This window comes from Stegostoma tigrinum, chromosome 24 (genome assembly GCF_030684315.1).
Source record: "Stegostoma tigrinum isolate sSteTig4 chromosome 24, sSteTig4.hap1, whole genome shotgun sequence".
NCBI classification, from domain to species: Eukaryota; Metazoa; Chordata; class Chondrichthyes; order Orectolobiformes; family Stegostomatidae; genus Stegostoma; species Stegostoma tigrinum.
Genome location: NC_081377.1, coordinates 45,767,454 through 45,790,459, shown reverse-complemented (window position 1 = coordinate 45,790,459; position 23,006 = coordinate 45,767,454). Strand labels below are relative to the sequence as shown.

Genomic DNA, 23,006 nt, shown 5'->3' with positions numbered 1-23,006 from the left:
ACAATGTTTTATTGCTTACACTGCCGGGGAGGTGATGACCTAGTGGTATTATCGTTAGACTGTTAATCCCACAACGGCAGATGGTGGAATTTGAATTCAATAAAATATATGGAGTTAAGAATCTAATGATGACCATGAATCCATTGTCAATTATCAGAAAAAAAATCTGGTTCATTAATGTCCATCAGGAAAGGGATCTGCCATCCTTAACTGGTCTGGCGTCCATGTGACTCCAGACCCACAGACTCTCAACTGCCTTCCAGGCAATTAGGGATGGGCAATAAATGCTGCCTAGTGAGTGATGCCCTCATCCCATGAATGAATTAAGGAAAAATAAGTAAAAGAAAAAAGATTGAGATCAAAAAATATAACTGATTAAAAATAACCCTAATTTGTCAAGAGGCTAAGTTCTCTCACTTTATCCGTTATTTATTTGCTAAATCAAAGAATGAAAGTACTTCTAGGAACCTTTAAAAAAATCTTAGTGTGCAGTTTTATGTTAGAATAAGTCTTTACCTTTGGACCTTGGATTGCAACCTTACAGACAGGAACAACACACTGTTTAAACATAACCTGCAATAGCATTTCTCAATTTCCTTTAGATAAACCACAGTTTAGAGGGGTAAAGATCAAGAGACCTTGTGAATCATACAAATAAAACTGTCAATCAATGTTCCGAAACGGAATTCTTGTTCTGAACACAAATTTTCCTGTCACTAAAAAGATAATTCTAATTACACAAAGCATGGGCACATATCCTGCTTCAGTGAAAGCAATAATGTTTCATTGACTTGGTAAAGTCAGGTAATGTGGTCGGGAAGAATGTGAGTCACATTCTGTTGCTGTGCAAAAAGATTGAAGAATGGGTTTACCTGAGGTACAGGTCCACATCACCAGCGCTGCCATACAATGCAAAATAGTCAATGCTAGAAACCTAAACAAAAAGTAGAACATGCTAAATGACCATAACAGATCAGTCTTTACATGAGAATGAATTACATCAGAGTCTAATTGTGCATAACTTATTTTGAAATATAAGACATCTTTGAGAGCCATCTCCTGCGCGAGATCCACAAACACCATGATGATGCACCTTTTCAGTGACTCCTCTTGTTTTACTCAGCTCAAATCAATGCTGCCGATGACAGATACAATGTTAGAATGCTCCAATTGTTTATCTGTAGCAGCAGGTGGGGATTTTGGAACAAACACAGCGAATGCTGCAGAAACACAAGCAGATCTGGCAACATCTGTACAGGAACTGAGTTTATGTTTTGAATCCAGCGATCCTTCTTCAGAACAGAAAAGTGCTAGAAAATGGCAGGCTTTATGCTTTGACAGAGGGAGAGGAAGGTCATGGGGAACTGATGGTGTGGAGGCCCAGTGCAAAAGACAAATGGGCCGCTGATTGTGGCAAAAGAGAAATGGAGACATAAACTGGGTGTGAATTATGGTGTAAAAGGGAGAGAATGGGTTCTCTCTGCTGACAGCAGTGTAAACAAAACATAAAGATGACAGGACTGTTAAGCACAGGGCGAAAGGGACGGCGTTGAGAATGTAAGAAAAATAGAGAACAGGCAACGTGCGCAGGCTCTGAAGTTGTGAAATATTGAGTCCTAGAGGTACTAAAGCAGAAAATGAGTCATCTAGATGTGAAGCATTAACTCTTTCTCTCTCCACAGACCTGCCGAGTTTCTCCAGCTTTTTCCATCTTTTTTTCAGATCTCCAGCATCTGCAGCATTTTGCTTTTTTTGGGGTGGGGTGCATTAATTTGGATTTAATTCTTGAACAGGGACAAAGGGCATTTTGACCTTTTTTTGCAATTACCAAAACATTCCTGGATAGATATAGAATGTGGGACAATTGAAATGCTCAATCATGATGGTAATTCTGAAATGAGTGTGTTGTCCATGAGAACAATATGCTGTAGAATTTTTGTTTACTTTGACCTTTTACTGTCTGGCTCCTCCCTAGCCTTTACTTATACCCAGGGCATGTCCTAATTTTACTGAGACCATGAAACCTGCATTACCTCTATGTCTATTTGTGAGTACTTTTTGACTGACACTCCACACACATTGCTTCAACTTTCTTCTTCCATTCTCTTCTTGGCCTCTCCTGTTTTCTGCTTCCAGTCACTAATTCTTGCCATGTATTTATTCCCTCCACTTTGCTCTTCTAATCACTAACCATTGCCGATCAATCACCCAAACTCTCATGCTCCTTCTGAAGCTCAGCTTCAACCTGTGCTTTTCTCTATATTCTCTATCGAAGCATGTCTTCATCTCCTGCCAAACAGCCCCAGAGACCTCCTCTCTTGCCTATTTTCTCATTGCTCTAAACTCCAAGCCAACTCCTTTATGAGCCAGTTAGCTTCCCCCACGTCCAGTTACAAAGGGAATCAACTCAATAACATCGAACGTTGCCGTTCATGGGATGGTCAGTTCTAGGCAGAAATTCCAATGAGATCTAGAGAAATTAAGGTGTGCAGCATAATGCCTTCGCTCCACTGAGTTGGAATGTCAAGTGGCAGATTCTGTCTGAAAAGGCTTACCAAAACATAGAAGAAAAGCACAGAAGATGCTGAAAATGCAATTCTGACAGTACCTGTGAAGAGAAGCAGAGGTAATGGCAGAATGTTCTGCTCATTCTGGTGGTGAGTTTGGAAATAACACTGACATTTAACTCAGTGAGACTGTATTGTACCGGGACCCAGCTACCTGCCATCTCCACCGGAGCTGAGATCTGGCTAGGAAACCAAAGGCCAATCTTCTCCTCCTGCCACCATCTGTGGCCCTCAATTGGCCAATACATTTAAGGGTTTTGCCCCATCATCACTGGAATTCACACAATCGCAGGCGCCTGTTGCCATGTGGCTTCCTGATGGCCAATCTGTGAGGACCACTCACCAGCTCAGGAGTAAGGGTGGAGGGGATGGGGCGCTGGTGGTCCCTTGACCAAACATACAAGACGCTGATCGGGCATCACAGAAGGGGCACCCAGTGACAGCTATCAACTTACCCTTACTTCTAAAGCCCTTGCCTCCCTACCTTCCCCTCTCCAACCCCATCCCTTCATGGGTTCCACCTGATATAGTCTCTCTCACTATATCATTCACCTTATCCTTGGCCCTCCACAATCCTGGTCCTTTGGGGTGTTCCCACTGTTCCTTAGGCAGTGCTACTGAGTGCAAGAACTGTCAGCTTCTGATTGGCTGAGAGATAGGACATCCAATCCGGGCATGTCTTGATTTCAGGCAACGGGCCGTTGGTGGCCATGCCACTGCCTGAGTCCATGCCTTCATGAATGCAGGCCCTGAGACCCTTTCACTGTCTCTTTAGCCAGCAAGCAAAACTCCCACTCACACGGCAAGATTACACACAGTCCGCACACATTTGCAGTGCCACTTTTGTTTTCAACAAAATAGTTTCTTTGCAGTTCAAGAAGGCAGCTCACTATCATCACCCTCTCCAGGGTAATAAACACTGCCCATCCAGCACCCCACATCCCACAGATTAATGAAACAGATTGCACGTTGATTCAGGACTGTCAGTCAAGTTTTATAGATGTTAGATAGGGAAACAAATTACATGATCCCTAATTATGGCAAAGTGAAGAGTGTTAGAAAAGTATAGCATTGTTAATATATTGAAGCCTGTTCCCTGTGATAATGACCATTGCCATGAGCCCACATTTACACACAGCGACACATGTATTCCCAGGCAGCAGTTGAAGATTGTGGTATACAGACATCAGTAATCTAAGATTTTTTTCATCATCTCAGCACATTCTTATCTTGTAAAGGCCTTGTGAAACTCTTACTTTACTGCTCATAATTTTTTTCAAAAAATCTGTTATATTCTTTAATTCTAACAATCAGGTTCAGCGAAGTAAATTATTTTTCTTTAAATTTTTTGCTGGGGGACAGGTAGCTCATAGTAATGTAAATCTGTTTTCCTGTACAGTTCTGAAACTACATTTTGTTACATATAGAGTAATTTAAGTATATTTAAATTCATGGAATCCCTGGATTAGTGCAAAGAAATGTATTTTCTTTTGAAACGTATTCCACACAGTTATTCCAAATCGCAAATCAGTTTCATCCCATCAAATTCCAAACATATCAGAAATGTAAACAATTATTATCTGGCTGTTGATTTGCTCTTGTCAATTCAATGTGATTGTTAAAGATACATTTTGCTTTAAAGATTTGCAGAATTAAAATTGTTATAACAACTGGTCAGAACTCCAAAATACTATGGATATTTTTAACTTTTGTAATTGTAAAATGCATTTTTAAAAAGAGGGTGGATACAATCGGAAATGGCTGTGCATGTAAGTTAAGTGACTGTCTGGGGGGAGAGACAGAGAGTGAGACACATGGAATGTAACTTCTGAAGTGTGAATAAAATTTCAAACAGGTTGAGCAGCTATCTCTTTTGGTGTCAAAGATAATGAGGGATCAATGATCCCCTGCTCACCAACAAGTTAGCATCTGAAGATTACGTTCTAAACTGGAGACACATTGCATTTTTACCTTTGAAGAATACAATAGGACATGGATGAAAAAGCTAATTTTGAATCTACTGAAGTAAGACTGAACTCTTTCATGTTTGAATGTTCGTTGGCTGTTAAAGTCACAGTCAGAAAATTATCCCCTCGTTACTCAGTGTTGCAGGTAACAAAATGCTCACTCCATGTGCAATAAATCAATTTTAAAAAACAGCAAAAAGGATTTTTCTTCAGCTTAAAACCAGGAAACTGGAAAATTACCTGTTTACCGTTGTCCTCAATGTCACCTTATCTGCAGTTCATAAAAGATTCAAAGACATATCTGTGTAGCTTTTCTTTAACTTTGTTGTTAGACACCCTCATATTTCTGATCTGTTTCTATCTGTATTGCATTAGTAATTCTTCTTGCACGTATTGATTAATAAATTCAATCTTTTAGTTAATTTAAGAAAGCCTTTATTTTATCCACTCCCAGGATGTGAATATCATTGTCGAGGCCAGCATTTATTACCCACTCCTAGTTGCCCTTGAGAAGGTGGTGGTGAGCTATCTTCTTGAACCATGTGCTTTAGGTTGACCCATAATACTGTTGGGGAGATAATTCCATTTTGACCCAGCAACAGTGAAGGAACAGTGATATATTTCCAGGTCAGGATGGTGAATGGCTCAGAGGGGAGCTTGCAGCTGGTGGTGTTCCCATGTATCTGCTGCCCTTATCCTTCTAGTTACAAGTTATTGTGGGTTTGGAAGGTTCTATCTGAGGATCTTTGGTGAATTTCTACAGTGCAGCTTGTGCATAGTATGCACTGCTGCTACTGAGCATCAGTGTTGGAGGGATTGGATGTTTGTGGATGTGATGCCAATCAAGCCGTCTGCATTGTTCTGAATGGTGTTGAGCTTCCTGAGTTTTGGTGGATCTGAACCCATCCAGGCAAGTAAGGAATATTCTATCACATTACTGTTCAGATTGCTATCTTACCACATACATTGATCAAGCTGGACATCAAGAAATCTCCACAAGCAGGTTAGAGTAGGTACCTGGTGACTTTGGCTCACTGCTTGCTCCAAAGAACCTCCATGTTGGACACCAGGCGCTACCAATTTCTGACTGCAGGCTCCATGGGTACTAGCTACACACAACCCATTATCAGGGACATTGGCATGTGACCTGTGCCAGCCTCAAATAATCCTTCTGGCTCATTTCCAATTCACTGACAGGACACTCTGCCCTTCAATGCTGCCCTTCGAGCAGCCCAGTAACACTCCTTGTAATGCCAGAGTAGGGACAATGGATGCTCAGGGACACCGTCACCGATAGTCAAAAACTATAAGATCCAGCCCATTGTAAATAAAATCAAGAAATAATGAAAAATAATCCACAATTTTGTTATAGATAACAAAGTGTGGAGCTGGAAGAACACAGAAGGCCAAGCAGCATCTCAGAAGCACAAAAGCTGACGTTTCGGGCCTAGACCCTTCATCAACAATTTTGTTATGCTGACTGTCCAGGAGGATGCACAAGATCAAGGCAAAAAGGGGGTGAAAATAGCTGGAAAAAACATCAACAACATCAACCATTAACAGGAGGGCAATGAGACCATCTTCACTTTGATCCAAAAGAAGACATATTAGGAAATGAGTATAACGCTTGGAAAAAACTACAATGTTATGAAGCATCTAAGAACATTGGAACATCGGCTTGTCAGCCCCTTGAGCCTGTTCCAGCATTCAATGAGATCATGGCTTATCTGTGACTTCACTTCATATACCGGTATCTCTTAGTGCCTCTGCTTAATAAAAAATTATCCATCTCAAATTTAACATTATTTGTGGGATAAATTCCATATTTGTGGAAGAAAGTTCCAAACCTCTCCCTCAAGATGCTCAGTTACCCCATCCTTGCTCATAGATTCTAACAACTCCCCCTCCACTGATGTGGGGCTAACTGCTCTGTAACTCCCTGGTTTTCCTCTTTTGCCCTTCTGAAAAAGTGAGTGACATGTGCCATTTTCCAATCCAGAGGGATGGCTCCTTTGTCGGGGATCTGTGAAAGGTTACAGTCAGGGTGTCTACAATGTGCTCCCCTATTACGTCTAACAACCCCCTCCCAACCCCTGTATGGAAACCATCAGGATTCAGGGATTTTCATCTTTTTTTAGCAAATTTTGCTGTGTTACCCTCAAAAATGTGAAGACAAAGTGACAAGAACATTAGCGAGTTTTGAGAAGATTTGTAGCTCACATTGAGGTTCTGGATGTGAGTTTGCTCGCTGAGCTGGAAGGTTAGTTTTCAGACGTTTCGTCACCATTCTAGGTAACATCATCAGTGAGCCTCTGACGAAGCGCTGGTGTTATGTCCCGCTTTCTATTTATCTGTTTAGGTTTCCTTGGGTTGGTGATGCCATTTCCTGCATTGGTGATGTCATTTCCTGTTCTTTTTCTCAGGGGATGGTAGATTGATTTGGAGCCAATGTGTTTGTTGATGGAGTTCCGGACAAGAACGTTAACAAGAAGCGTCCTGGTGATAATATTGCAGATGGTGAATGTTGGAGGAGAAGCTAGATGTTATAAAGTGTTTTGAATGTAATAAGAAAACATGTGATAAAGTTCATCTAACAGGAATGAAGGTGTGTACCTTACACACCATTCAAGACGATGCAGAGAAGATTAAAGCAAGCTGTACTGCTGGAACAAGTCTGAATGCGAGCGAATCTGTGAGATCATGGACAAAGGAACTTGAGAAAATGGAGCAGCTTCAAAGTGTGTGGATAGAAGAGCAAATGAAAAAGCAATGTGGGACCAACCTTCTCACTAAAAAGACAAAGCCTTATCAATCTGTGAAGATCTAACACAAAAAGCTGAAAATCTTGCAGATGTACCCGCCTTTCAGTGCTAGCAGTGGCTGGTTTTGAGAACTGCCATGCTTTACATCACATAAAGTTTTGTAGCAAAGTTGCCAGTGCTGACGAGGAGTATGCAGTGGCATTTCTTCCCAAAGTAAAAAAATTAATTGACAAAGAAGGCTACAACTTCGATCAAATTTTCAATTTGGATGAGACAGGTTAATACTGGAAGTGAATGTCAACAAGAACCTACATTTCTACGAACGAAGCACACTCTTCAGGCAAAGGATTGTATGACAGTGTTACTGGGTACCAATGCCAGTAGAGATATAAAGCTTAAGCCTATGCTGGTGTACCACTCTGCCAACCTGTGAGCCTTGGACGGTTACCTTACATTTACTCGAGGCATCTACTTTAGATTAAGCAAAAAAGGTTGGATGATGGGAGGCATATATTGGAAGTCACTGAGGAGGAAGTGGAAGCTGGAGATGAAGAAGGTGAAGAGCAGGATGCAGCACCATGAGAGCTTTCCACTTCTGTCTTGTCTTTTATCTTGAGGCAAATTGAGAAGCAGGTGCAGCTCTTACAGGACAGTGATTACAATACAGCATGCAGCAGGGTGGCAGTTTGTGGAATAAGATCTTATTGGGCACCCTATGAACAGCTTCTTCATGAAAGATGAGAAAGGGCAAAGCAGCAAAACCTCAATGTCATTTTTAAGCCAAATTGAAAGAAACAGTCAGAAGACAATGAGCCACAGCCGTCCACTTCTGGATTAACTATTTCTCACTCTAACCCTGCAACCACAACTGCACCTGAAGGTGACGATGGTGATGACAATGATGACCCTCAGCCCCTGCATTAACAACAGAGCAATCTCAAAACTTCCTCCCACATCAAGTCATCTTGACATTTTTTTCAAACTATGGTATGAAATTTACTTTTATTTTATTATTAGATACGAATTAAACATTTATTCCAACTGTGCTATCCTTTGTGTTTGGATTTTAAGTGATTTTTTTTGATGGACTGCTCCTAACTCCGCATTTCCCATAGACTTCATTATTTCCATACCGCGATTTTCTATAACGCGATGTTGCACAGGAACAGAACTATCAAGTTATAGCAGAACCAACTGTACAGTCAAATAAAGTGGACTGATTAGTTTTTGGAAAAGATTGAATCAGAATCATGGAATGGCCATAAGAAAGCAGTTTGCTGTGACAGCCCTAGAGTCAAAATCTCTCTTTTCTGGGAAGACAATTATCTGAGAAGATGAGAGTGGAAATAGCCAGAATCAATTCTGTCCCTGTTAACTGATCAAACATTCAGTAAGTTTTGGTGATGAGCTTGTTTGTGTGTTTCTCCTTCCACACAACTAAGCAAAACACCATACAAATTCTTCACTTATACCATGAACTATTGGGTTTAGGGGGTGGGTGTGTGCATCAAACTTGCTCTATTTTTAGAGATAATGGGAACTGCAGATGCTGGAGAATCCAAGATAACAAAGTGTGAAGCTGGATGAACACAACAGGCCAAGCAGCATCTTAGGAGCACAAAAGCTGATGTTTCGGGCCTAGACCCTTCATCAGGGAGGGGGATGGGGAGAGGCTTCTGGAATAAATAGGGAGAGAGGGGGAGGCGGACTGAAGATGGATAGAGGAGAAGATAGGTGGAGAGAAGAGTATAGGCGGGGAGGGGATAGGTCAGTCTGGGGAGGATGGACAGGCCAAGGAGGTGGGATGAGGTTAGTAGGTGGGAAATGGAGGTGCAGCTTGAGGTGGGAGGAGGGGATAGGTGAGAGGAAGAACGGGTTAGGGAGGCGGGGACAAGCTGGGCTCGTTTTGGGATGCAGTGGGGGAGGAGTAGATTTTGAAGCTTGTGAAGTCCACATTGATACCATTGGGCTACAGGGTTCCCGAGCGGAATATGAGTTGCTGTTCCTGTAACCTTCAGGTGGGATCATTGTGGCACTGCAGGAGGCCCATGATGGACATGTCATCTAAGGAATGGAAGGAGGAGTTAAAATGGCTCGCGACTGGGAGGTGCAGTTGTTTATTGCAAACCGAGCGGAGGTGTTCTGCAAAGTGGTCCCCAAGCCTGCCTAACCTGTTCTTCCTGTCACCTATCCCCTCCACCCAACTCAAGCTGCACCTCCATTTCCCACCTACTAACCTCATCCCGCCTCCTTGACCTGTCTGTCCTCCCTAGACTGACCTATCTCCTCGCCACCTTCCCACCTATACTCTTCTCTCCACCTATCTTCTTTTCTCTCCATCTTCGGTCCGCCTCCCCCTCTCTCCCTATTTATTTCAGAACCCTCTCCCCATCCCCCTCTCTGATGAAGGGTCTAGGCCCGAAACATCAGCTTTTGTGCTCCTGATATGCTGCTTGGCCTGCTGTGTTCATCCAGCTCCACACTTTGTTATCTTGCTCTATTTTTATCCTGGCTAAGAGTGTTCAATTGCTAAAACTGTAAGGGCGCTTGTGGTGCAGGGGTAATATCCCTACCTTTGAGCCAGGATGCCTGGGTTCATCTGTATCAGAGATGTGTAATGACATCTCTGAATGGGTTGATTCAAAAATAGCTCTTTTTTAACTAAAGGAATTCTGTATCCCTGCAGCAGTCAGTTGAAAAGCAGTTAATTCCAAAACAGAAATGCAGATTCTCAAAAAATATGCTGGGGTTTACTTTCAATTCCTGGCTGTCGCCTTCACAAACTGTAGTTTCCCACCAGTAACAAATACCAGTCGACCTTGTTTGTACTTATCATGCTTCAGTTCACCCCAGGCCTCTACGTCATGCAGAATGAAAATGTAAAGCACTTTATGATATAATTTTAAGCACTTTATGGTATAATTTTATTAGCTTTGAGGCATTTTTGAAATTTTGCTAATTATACTGAAATCAATTTTCCAATAACACTGCAGTGCCCTAGTTGGATTACTAGTACTTGATTTTACAGGATCACATATCTAACAAAACGTGAATAAAAATACAGATAAATCTAATTATTTCTGTTATTGACAGATCAGATTATGATCAATGTTTATGTACAGAATAATCTGCAATATTTAGGGTGTTATTTGTCCATGTGTTAATGTTGATAGCCCTTGAGAATTTAATTAGGCTACAATTACCCTCATCTCTCCTCCATTTGTCAGTGAGGCAAAGCACAAAACAAATACAATGCATAGCTCCATCAACATTACCCTCATCATCCTTGCTTCATCAAACTGCACAACTTTCAGTTCCACACTGCATGTGACCAGTGAGACTACCCAAATTCATGTAACAGGACTTTTAATTGAAGTTAGGTTGAAAATTGACACCAGCAATAATTTACAGGCAGTGTTGCAATGCTCAATCCCTTCACATTGTGATCAATCTTTTGTTTATTAGTAGTCTAAAGATTAATTGGCTCTGTGTTAGATCAGGAAAGAGAGAACCTTCTGGAGTTAATGTTCATTTTAGTCACCCCTATGTGTTTGAGTGGTGTGGAGAGACTAAAAACAGCTTTTAGTGGAATATCCAAGAGCAAGTCTGACTCTTCTTCACATTCCTCCAGTCCGTATGTTACATCATCCAACATCTCCTTGTGTTGATGACAGATCTGCTCCACCTTTAGTCTGTGAATCTCTCTCCTGAGACAAATGAGTTTCCGAGCAAGTTGGTGATCTGATGACTGCATCTCTCGCTGAAAGAATAAAGCAAAGCAATAAATATTTACTAATGAAAGCATTCTCACTTTAAAGAGAAGTCAAAGCAAATGGAAAAAAATGTTAACAGGATTTAATTTGGAAGATGGTTCCATGAATTTGCCAATAGCAAAATGTCACTCAAAACCAGATAAGATTTTATTTAATTTTTTGGGAGTCAAAATTACAAATCACTATATCTCAGATCTGCAGATAAAATCATTGGATTTTTGATAATTCCATCTTTGCTGCTTCTATGAAAGTACTGGTTTTTTGGCCCCATTCTCCTGTTATTTCCATGAAATCCTGTAAAATTTCAATGTTTTATAAACATTTATACTTATTACTTCTTTCTCACAAGTTTTTAGAGTTTCTGTGTACAGCTGCCTTTTTACTTGGGAACTCCACTTCCTAATGTATCTACGAAAACAAATTCTCTTGGAACAGCAACAAAGGCAACTTGCATTCACCTGGTACCTTTAACACAAGAAAACTAATTGGGCATTTTGTAAGAGCATAATTGGAGAGGGAATAGATCATAGTCCTTTGGGCTTACTCCAATATCAACATGACCACAGCCTCAACCCCACTTTCCTGCCTGTTCCCTATTGGTCAAAATTAAGTTTATATCAGATTGGAATCTCTTCACAGAAGTAGAATTAAAAAACCATCAACAGTAAACTAAATAAGGAGACAAATGGCAAAAAGATAGTCCAAAGAGTTGATTTTAGAGCATGTCAAAGGAGGACAGAGGGGAGGAGAGGTCGAGGTAGCAGACAGTAAAGCTGCCAGAGGTGGTTGAAGACTTGCCGGGTACTCAAGATGCTGCAATTGGAGGAGCACAGATACCTTGATAGATTTTTTTTATTTAAGTTCATCCGTTGGGCATTAGTGTTGTTGGCTGGGCCAGCATTTAATGTCCATCTCTAGCTGCCCTTGAGAAGATGGTGATGCGCTGCTTTCTTGAATCATTTGCAATCCGTATGGTTAAAAGGCAGAATTTAGCAAACTGTCTAGTTCTTTTAGGAATCATCTGAACCTTGTGCTCTCCAAACACCAACATTATGGTGCAGTAAAGTATCTTTTCTTTAGTTATGTAATCATGATTCCGGCTCTGTAGAGAAAAGATTAACTATATTTTTAGTCTGAAAATAGTTACTTATTATGCACAGGAGGCACTATGTCACAGCGATGCCAGATCACATGGAGGTCGAACATTGGTGACCAAACAGGTAGATGAGAGTAAACCGGTTGATGTGGTGTATATGGATTTCAGCAAGGCATTCGATAAGGTTCCCCACAATAGGCTATTGTACAAAATGCGGAGGAATGGAATTGTGGGAGATATAGCAGTTTGGATCAGAAATTGGCTGGCTGAAAGAAGACAGAGGGTGGTCGTTGATGGGAAATGTTCATCCTGGAGACCAGTTGCTAGTGGCTTACTGCAAGGGTCGGTGTTGGGTCCACTGCTGTTTGTCATTTTTATAAATGACCTGGATGAGGCCGTAGAAGGATGGGTTAATAAATTTGCAGACGACAGTAAGGGCGGTGGAGTTGTGGATAGTGATGAAGGATGCTGTAGGTTGCAGAGAGACATAGATAAGCTGCAGAGCTGGGCTGAGAGGTGGCAAATGGAGTTTAATGCAGAAAAGTGAGAGGTTATGCACTTTGGTAGGAGTAACCGGAAGGCAAAGTACAGGGCTAATGGTAAGATTCTTAGTAGTGTAGATGAGCAGAAAGATCTCGGTGTCCATGTACACAGATCCTTGAAAGTGCCACCCAGGTTGACAGGGCAGTTAAGGCATACAGTGTTTTAGCTTTTATTAATAGAGGGATCGCGTTCCGGAACCAAGAGGTTATGGTGAAGCTGTACAAAACTCTGGTGCGGCCGCACTTGGAGTATTGTGTACAGTTCTGGTCACCGCATTATAAGAAGGATGTGGAAGCTTTGGAAAGGGTGTAGAGGAGATTTACTAGGATGTTGCCTGGTATGGAGGGAAGGTCTTTCGAGGAAAGGCTGAGGGACTTGAGGCTGTTTTCATTAGAGAGAAGAAGGTTGAGGGGTGACTTAATTGAAACATATAAAATAATCAGAGGGTTAGATAGGGTGGATAGGGAGAGCCTTTTTCCTAGGCTGGTGACGGTGAGCACGAGGGGGCATAGCTTTAAATTGAGGGGTGAAAGATATAGGACAGATGTCAGAGGTAGTTTCTTTACTCAGAGAGTAGTAAGGGAATGGAATGCTTTGCCTGCAACGGTAGTAGATTTGCCAAATTTAGGTACACTTAAGTCATCATTGGACAAGCATATGGACGTACATGGAATAATGTAGGTTAGATGGGCTTGAGATCGGTATGACGGGTCGGCACAACATCGAGGGCCAAAGGGCCTGTACTGTGCTGTAATGTGCTATGTTCTATGTAACCATCCCCAGGATGTAGTTGCATTTAATAAAACCAGCTGGTGTTCACTCACCTGAGTGTCACCCTAATCTTACCACCTGGTGGCTGAAAGTGATGAGAGCTACAGAATGAGAGGTAGCAGAAGAGAAGCCCAGCAGCAGCATGGTGCTGTGAGGGAGAAATGAGGCCAGCCCAATGATTCAAACACAGAGAGGAGATGGAACCTGATGGGAAGCCCAGAGAAACAGGTAGCAGCAGGTGACAGAGATCCAACGGGGCACCAGACCGCAGAGAAGAAAAGCCCAGACAATAAGCAGATGAAAATCAGTCAGCCACAGTGAGCAATGATGTACTGTATATCAGGGGACTTCACGGAAAGGGAAAACTGTGCGATGTAGGGGGAAACTCGCAGAAGCTGAAAATGAGCGAGAAAGCAAAAAGGTTTAGGTTGAAATCACCCATGTAGCAAATGTATCTAATGACGGGAAAAGTCTTGCCTTTACCAGATCATCCGGACCAGGCAGCAATCCCTGGCCAGACAGATATCGGATAAATCAGCATCGCTGAAACCTCAGCAAATACTGCACTGCTTCAGGTTTTGACATAAAGCTGGACAAATTTCAGGTCCAACTACACAATCAGCAGCACAGTGAATACCATCCTCATCAGACAGAGGGCATAAATGAAGAAAATGGAAAATACAATGATAGGGAAAACCCAACATTTAACTTATGCTTCAGTGTAAGGCACAATCCACTATGGATTAAGCAAAGTTTAATTAGTACAGTCAGGAACCAGGCACAGCCATTGATCTATTTTATAAATTATTAATACCGCTTTGCAAATAATTGCCAGTATGAATCTGGTATACACACACACACAGACACACACACACAGACACACACACACAGACACACACACACAGACACACACACACAGACACACACACACAGACACACACACACGAAATCACTTCTGCAGAAACTCAGATGCATTGAATTATAGTTGAAAGTACAGTAGCTGTAAATTAGGATTTGGTTCACCTTGCAAGCAAAATAAGGGATTCTTTCCAGAAACCAGACTTATGAGAGAGATTGAGATCAGAAGCAGGTTTTATTTTAGCCAGGGACTATTTATGTGATGTTCTTTTCTGATCTTATAAACAGACTGACTAATAATTAAAACTATTCAAAACCTAACTCAGGAGCAGGAAAGCTGATGTTTTGGGTCAGGACCCTTCTTCAGAAATCAGAAATCTCAGATTTCTGAAGTAGGGTCCTGGCCCGAATCATCAGCTTTACTGCTCCTCTGCTGCCTGGCTGTGTTCCTCCAACTCCACACAGTGTTATCTCAGACTCTAGCATCAGCAGTTCTTACTATCTCAGAGTTTCAGTCACTGACTCCAGTTTAAAATTAGGCTTTGAAATATGAGCCAGGAAAAATGATCTTGTGGATATACCACATGTACCCCACCGCATAAGGCTATCGCTTGTTTTTTTTGGTAGCATTTTCACCTTGGACAGTCATAGGCTGATGGGGTCTATTTTTAAACATCAGTGTTGTAGGTAAAAATCTCTCACAATTTCTTCAAACCACTTGAAAGTGGCCTACCTCATGCTATATGTGGCATTCAGCATCACTGGTGAGTGACGGGGCACTGGTGTGGCGCTTTCCTACCACAACATGAACCACAAGCAATGATGGACAGGCAGTCCTCCCATGCATGGTGACTGCCGTCTCACAGAGATGGTGAAAGCCTTTAGGTTCACAGACATGACCAAGTTGGAGATGATGGTTTGGCTCCAAGACAGCACACTTTTGCCGATGTATTGTCCAAACAACAATGATCCAAAACTTTTTTAAACTTTTTCGTCTTTTCATTCCTTTTTTTTAAATTGGCCTCTTGCTGGATTTAATTGGCCACTATCAAACACCGAATGGGCATGATAGCTGCTTCTAGAAATTCTTCGCAATGAGAAGACAAAAGCAAGCTCAGCATCTCTCTGAATATCAGACTTTACATTTTTATGAACTTTCTTCAGTCATTGGCCACATGGGGATTAAACTGGACTAATTTCCAACAGAGTCAGACATTATTGATGGAGCTCCCATCCCAATGATCACAGGAGGAGGATGCTAATCTTTCATTCTCTTCAAAGAATAGCTAGAAGAAGGATACAGCGAGGATATCAGGAACCGGCTGTTACCAGACCAAAGGCCCTCAAAATATATTAAGAAAATAGTCTAGACACTAACATTTTCTTGTTCTTAAAGGTAAGTATATGATGTTGCTTTCCAGATCCAATTTGATTGGTTAAACTATTCGATGTTAAGAAAAACACACTTTATTTTACACTACAGTTTAAGTACAGACAAAATAAAAATAAAAGGAAAGAATTGGCTGAACTGTAACTCTTGTGAAATGCTTAACAAAATAATATACATAAACTGCTGCTAATTAACTGCTCCAATATAGTAACATCTCATAAACACGCCCTTGGCAAAGGCAAATTCAGTAAAATAAATTATATCACGTGCTATTCTAGCATCCAGAAGAGAACCCCAGCTTTTAGCTATAACAGAGAGAAGAATAAGAGCTTTCATGTCCTGCCTCAACAGATGCAAGCGAAAACTAAAAATCCTGGTTCTGTGGAATCTCGAGCCCACCCATTCAGGCTGCTTCTATTGCTCCAATTTAATAAGAAATTCCAAGGCCTCACAAGCTGTTACTTCATTAGCTTTACACCTCTGTTTCAACTTTTCTTTATTTAAAAAAGAGCATAAAACACATTTTGTAAAGCTATTGTATTATCATGCAAACACTAAGTGAAGTCCAACATTTTAATTTACTCTTTCAGGACAGAGTGGGAGAGAATGTAACAACCACAGAGGCAAATCATCTGTTGGATGAAGACCTCCTGGACCTGGTTACACTCTTTGACCATGATGATGATATCTCTTTGCATGCCACCTCTTTGTGGAGTCCCACCCCTTCAATGAAGAAGCAGAAGCGAGAAATATGTCTGTTGATTCCATTGAATCTACCAAACACAAGCAGCAACCATTGAGGGCAGTTAGAAATGCAATATTCTTTAATTCTAAACATGAATACCAATGCTGCTATCAAACATTTCCAAAGTATTAACACACAGAAAAGCCAATTGAGTTTCATCAGAAATCTGGGCAATACCTCAAGGGTTGTCTCCTGAAAGAGATAGAATCTCAAACTATAGAATTTCTTTGGATAAGGAATGGTTTGGATAACTTTAAAATTGAGCAACAGTGGAAGTTTTGATTTTGAATCTCCAGCAGCCAATACTTTGCCTTTGTTTGAGAATTAAACAGAAACCTACCTAACCTGTCATGTGGGTGAGAAAGATTCCATGGCACTATTTCAAGAAGTGTAGGAAAGCTCCCTTTGTGCCCCTGAGCAAATACTTCTCCTTTAACCCATATAGCTAACACAGATAGTCTGCTCATTATCCATTACTGTCTGCACCATCTTCCTTCTGCAACTTGGTTACCCCCTTTCCTGATCTATAAAAGTAACTACACTTCAAATGTTCAAAAGGCTTTTGCTAATCGAAGAGGGATATATGAATGCAACTTTTATTTCAGTTTCTTGTTTTTAATTCAGTCAACTGTTTTCTGTTATTCATGTCCAGAGAGTGCAACAATTGAAACAAGGAAGGGAGAATGAAATACTTTTGAGATCATTTCTCAGAGCAGCATGTTCTGGAACGAGCAGGAGTGCAGGTTACAATAGACGTGGTGTTGTGAAATGTGACATGATTAAACAATGATATCAGAGTAAAGGCACCTTTACTCAATAAAGGTATTAGAAATGATCATTAATGAAGCTTTAACTGAGAAAAGGTAAAAATAATTGGGGCAAGTCCAACTGATTTTGTGAAAGAGCATGGTGGCTCAGTGGCTAGCACTGCTGCCTCAGTACAAGAGTGCCAGGTTTGATTCCACCCTCAGGCGACTGTCTGTGTGGAGTTTGCACATTTTCCCCCGTATACTCGTGGGTTTCCTCCTGGTGCTCGACATTCCTCCCACAGTTTAAAGATGTGCAGGCTCAGTCGATTGGCCATTGGTAATGTGGGGTTACAGAGGTAGTGTGTGATACTCTTCACAGGGATGGCATAGGTTGAATGGCGTACTTCATTGCTGTGGGGATTCTCTCACCTGGCTCAAATTTAATGGAACATTTGAATGGGTAACACACATTGTGGGAAAGAGGAACCTGTAAACAAACTGCATTTACATTTGACAGGGTTAGAGAAGTCATTTCCTGAAATAGAAGCCTATGGCGTAGGGGACTAAAATGGTAACCTGGAGGCAGGCTGGCTGAAGACAGGGGTATAAATGGTTGGGGAGAGGATTCTGAAATAAATAGGGAGGGGGCGGTGGATCGAAGATGGATAGAGGAGAAGATAGGTGGAGAGGAGAGTATGGGTGGGGAGGTAGGGAGGGGATAGGTCAGTCCAGGGAGGACGGACAGGTCAAGGAGGCGGGATGAGGTTAGTGGGTAGGGAATGGAGGTGCGGCTTGAGGTGGGAGGAGGAGATAGGTGAGAGGAAGAACAGGTTAGGGAGGCGGGGACGAGCTGGGCTGGTTGTGTGATGTAGTGGGGGAGGGGAAGAACTGGACTGGTTTTGGGATGCAGTGGGGGAAGGGGTAGATTTTGAAGCTTGTGAAGTCCACATTGATACCATTGGGCTGCAGGGTTCCCAAGCGGAATATGAGTTGCTGTTCCTGCAACCTTCTGGCAGCATCATTGTGGCACTGCAGGAGGCCCAGGATGGACATGTTGTCTAAGGAATGGGAGGGGGAGTTGAAATAGTTCCCGACTGGGAGGTGCAGTTGTTTATTGCGAACCGAGCATAGGTGCTCTGCAAAGCGGTCCGCAAGCCTCCACTTGGTTTCCCCAATGTAGAAGAAGCCACACTGGGTACAGTGGATGCAGTATACCACATTGGCAGATGTGCAGGTGAACATCTGCTTGATGTGGAAAGTCATCTTGGGACCTGGGAGCAGGGTGAGGGAGGAGGTGTGGGGGCAGGTGTAGCACTTCCTGCGGTTGCAGGGGAAAGTGCTGGGAGTGGTGGGGTTGGAGGGGAGTGTGGAGCGGACAAGGGAGTCCCAGAGAGAGTGGTCTCTCTGGAAGGCAGGCAAGGGTGGGGTTGGAAAAACGTCTTTAGTGGTGGGGTCAGATTGTAGATGGCGGAAGTGTCGGAGGATGATGCATCGTATCTGGAGGTTGGTGGGGTGGTATGTGAGGATGAGGGGGATTCTGTTTTGGTGGTTATTGCGGGGGCGGGGTGTGAGGGATGAGGTGCCGGAAATGCAGGAGATACAGTCGAGGACGTTCTTGACCACTGCGGGGGGAAGTTGCAGTCCTTGAAGAATGAGGACATCTGGGATGTGCGGAAGTGGAATGCCTCATCCTGGGAGCAGATGCGGCGATGGCGAAGGATTGGGAATAGGGGATGGAGTTTTTGCAGGAGGGTGGGTGGGAGGAGGCATATTCCCGGTTGCTGTGGGAGTTGGTGGACTTGAAATGGATATTGGTTTGTAGGTGGTAGCCTGAGATGGAGACAGAGAGGTCCAGGAAGGTGAGGGATGTGCTGGAGATGGCCCAGGTGAACTGAAGTTTGGGGTGGAAAGTGTTGGTGAAGTGAATGAACTGTTTGAGCTCCTCTTGGGAGCATGAGGCAGCACCGATACAGTCATCAATGTAACGGAGGAAGAGGTGGGGTTTTGGGCCAGTGTAGGTGCGGAAGAGGGACTGTTCCACATAACCTACAAAGAGGCAGGCATAGCTTCGGCCCATGTGGGTACCCAAGCCCACCCCCATTGTCTGTGCCATCTACAATCCAACCCCACCATCCAAGACATTTTTTCCAACACAACCCTTGTCTGTCTTCCGGAGAGACCACTCTCTCCAGGACTCCCTTGTCCGCTCCACACTCCCCTCCAACCCCACCACTCCCAGCACTTTCCCCTGCAACCGCAGGAAGTGCTACACCTGCCCCCACATCTCTTACCTCACCCCCATCCCAGGCCCCAAGATGACTTTCCACATCAAGCAGATGTTTATCTGCACATCTGCCAATGTGGTATACTGTATCCATTGTACCCGGTGTGGCTTCCTCTACATTGGGGAAACCAAGTGGAGGCTTGGGGACTGCTTTGTAGAACACCTCCACTCGGTTTGCAATAAACAACTGCATCTCCCAGTCGGGAACCATTTTAACTCCCCCTCCCATTCTTTAGATGACATGTCCATCCTGGGCCTCCTGCAGTGCCATAATGATGCCACTGGAAGGTTGCAGGAACAGCAACTCATATTCCTCTTGGGAACCCTGCAGCCCAATGGTATCAATGTGAATTTCACCAGCTTCAAAATCTCCCCTTCCCCGACCGCATCCCAAAACCAGCCCAGCTCGTCCCCGCCTCCCTAACCTGTTCTTCCTCTCACCTATCCCCTCCTCCCACCTCAAGCCACCTCCATTTCCCACCTACCAACCTCATCCCGCCTCCTTGACCTGTCCGTCCTCCCAGACTGACCTATCCCCTCCCTACCTCCCCACCTATACTCTCCTCTCCACCTATCTTCTCCTTTGTCCATCTTTGGTCTGCCTCCCCCTCTCTCCCTATTTATTCCAGAACCCTCAACCCATCCCCCTCTCTAATGAAGGGTCTAGGCCCGAAACGTCAGCTTTTGGGCTCCTGAGATGCTGCTTGGCCTGCTGTGTTCATCCAGCTTCACACTTTGTTATCTCGGATTCTCCAGCATCTGCAGTTCCTATTATCTCTGATCACGGGAATGAATGGTCCTTTGGCCAGTTTGCAGATATAATGAATAGAGTCCCACACAGTTTTGTGCTGCGCTGGGATCTCAGCGTTTTACAGGTTACACTCAATCAAATAAGAGGGGCAACAGCAAATTCACATCAGTTCACCTGAAGGTTCAAGCATCAGGCGTAGCAAACAGTGAGTGAATTGTTATACCCATTCTGAAGGCTCTGGTGGAACTGCGGTCGCGCCCCTGCCCTGGACCCAAGATACTTAGGCTCAAGTCCGACTTGCTCCAGAAGCGTGTAAAAACATCTCTGAAAAGGTTGTTTAGAATAATAGGTGTACACATTCTGAGGGCTCTTCGGATGTGGTGGTACTGTCCCTACCTCTCGGCTGGAGGGTCTGCGTTCAAGTCCCACCTATCCCAACCCTGTCACAATGTACCTCAGCGGGTTGATTGAAACTGTCGCCTTTTCTGAGGGGGGCTTTTGTGGGGCAGTGGTAGCGTCCATACCGCGGAGCTAGGAGCTGTGTAATAACATTTCCGAGCAGATTGATTGAAAGCATCTATTACCCGTTTTGAATATTTCCGGAATTAATTGTATGGGAGTTGGTCCTCTGCAGGAAAATAACAAAAAGGCTGACGTAAAGCATTTGGCCAAAGTTTTTGTGAGTCATAGATTAAAAATCAACTTCAGAGGAAGGTGTCAGTAAGATAACCCTGTCCCCAAACTGTCTCCACCTGTAATTGAAGAGACTGAAAGAAACGATCAATGGGGATCGAGTTGGGTCTGCATTTCTATCTGGAGCTGCTCCGCTCTGACCTGCTCACACTGAGGTTCACACTGTATCAGAGACAACAGGAGCTCTCCCGCCTAGCGCCCGGACGGGAACATACTGACTGATCCTTCTCTACTGGGAGCTGAGAGCTGGGGAAGGTATCTCTCCAAAACAGTACCACAGCAAACCCCGCGGAGCAGGCTGGAAGCTTACAGACCATTCAGATAGAATCTGACTTCACTTTCCTTTTCAAGAGAGACAGTAGGAACTGCAGATGCTGGAGAATCTGAGATAACAAGGTGTAGAGCTGGATGAACTCAGCAGGCCAAGCAGCATCAGAGCAGGAAAGCTGACGCTTCGGGTCTGGATCCGACTTCAGAAATGGGCTGAAGAAGAGTCCCAGCCTGAAACGTCAACTTTCCTGCTCCTCTGATGCTGCCTGGCCCACTTTTCTTTTCAAATCCAGTTTAAAAATCCTTCCTTTCCCTCCGGCTACATCTGCCTCAGCAAACGGTGACTTTCTGGCTGAACGCGGCTCCTACCGGACGGTCCTGACCAGCCGCCCAAGGATAGAGGACCATCGCTCGGGGATATTGCAGGGAGGCTGATCAATGTCGGGAAGGGAATGGGGGAATCCGCTCGGTCAAACAAAAATCAACCTGCTCCAAGGCAGTATCACACAGGGTTCAGCTGTGACGGGATGTGGGGATCTCTTGTGCTCTTTCCCCCGTTTGAGAAGGTCGGACTGAGCCTCGCTATAGCTGCTCCCCCTCCACCCCACCCCACAGGCAGGAGCCTGGGAATGTGCCTGGGATTAGAGCAGGCACGGACCGCAAACCTGAACACGGTGTGCTGCCAAAAACAGGGAGAGGCAGGTTTGACATCGCAGGCAGCTGTCTGTTAGGGGTGGGAGGCAGTGAGATCAGTAATTTGTGGCTGATCTCCAAACCAACAGCATTTCCAAAGGTGAGCTAAAGCAGGGGTAGCACAGCATGTGTTCTGACAAGTTTTTCGGACTTTTAAGTAACTCGAAAAAGCTCAGAGAAATGATTAAATTCTTTGTCAGTAAATCTTTTGGCTGCTTTTTGTTATCAAAGGCATCCCCGGCCAAGCTAGAGTAAAATGTGGAATCCTAGTTTAGTCAATACTCACCAGCTCCTTCCTCAGCCAATCTAAAGCTTCTCCTATATTGGCGAAGCCACAGATGCTGGTCAGGGAGATGTCACTGTTCGTGTGCAATCCCTGGGTCAGGGTCACATTACTGGCACTGGCTGGTCCCGAGTGGGGCTCCCAGCTCTCGCTACTTTTCCACGGCTCGCTCTCCAGTTTCTGCTGCCACTCGGCGAACGAGGGTCTGCGGGTCTGCAGCTTTAACTTTGCTGTCAGTGCTTTCACCCGGCTCAGATGGTCATCCTGCTCCGGATCAGCTGCTGCTCCTGCTGGAGGCTCCATCTCTGTGCCCGAGCTCCAGGAACTTTCCACTGGGAGCCTGGAGGTAACACTGAGTCTGGAAGCTCAGCTCAGACTCACTCTGCAGCTGCTTGGTATTCTACACAGAACCGCCCTGTCATCTTAAAGGGACCACACAGAGCCTTTCTCAAATCCCCCAGCACCGAGTAAACATTCAAGATTCATGTTGCGTCTGATTTTCTAAATTAACTTCCGGCACTTATTCCAAGAAAAGAAACGACTCCGGAATTTACTTTATCGCCTTTCTCTCTCATGAATTTTCTATTTACCTCCAAAGTTGGTCACTGTTTGTACTTTACATTCACTCACTGCGGACTGATAAATATTCCCCTCACTTCTTAAACGTTATTTCACTTGCAGTCAAGTTTCGAATATTGAAACTTAACGTTTTGATGTGTTGAATTGTAACCGAAAAGCGGTAGGGAGTGTGAAATCTACTTCCAAATACTTTGTTCATGAATTATTCCGTAGAATTCGAGAATGGACAGGG

The 23,006-nt window shown here is 43.7% G+C and overlaps 1 protein-coding gene across 1 annotated transcript; it reads right to left on the bottom strand.

Annotated features, from left to right (window-relative positions):
- Positions 1–10,645: 10,645 nt before the first annotated feature.
- Positions 10,646–23,001, bottom strand: fam167b (family with sequence similarity 167 member B). The gene is made up of 2 exons (XM_048558187.2): positions 22,199–23,001; positions 10,646–11,056 (listed from the first exon to the last, which is right to left on the bottom strand). Exons 1-2 carry the CDS (start codon positions 22,496–22,498, stop codon positions 10,793–10,795), a joined length of 564 nt encoding a protein of 187 aa, XP_048414144.1. The 5' UTR covers positions 22,499–23,001; the 3' UTR covers positions 10,646–10,792.
- Positions 23,002–23,006: the final 5 nt, after the last annotated feature.

What these genes read in the sequence shown, in the direction of transcription:
- fam167b (XM_048558187.2), bottom strand. Translation starts at nt 22,498, where the DNA reads ATGGAGCCTCCAGCAGGAGCAGCAGCTGATCCGGAGCAGGATGACCAT. An exon ending in ATTGGCTGAGGAAGGAGCTG is followed by an intron (nt 11,057 to 22,198) that starts GTGAGTATTGAC and finishes TTATTCTTTCAG; the next exon opens with CGAGAGATGCAGTCATCAGA.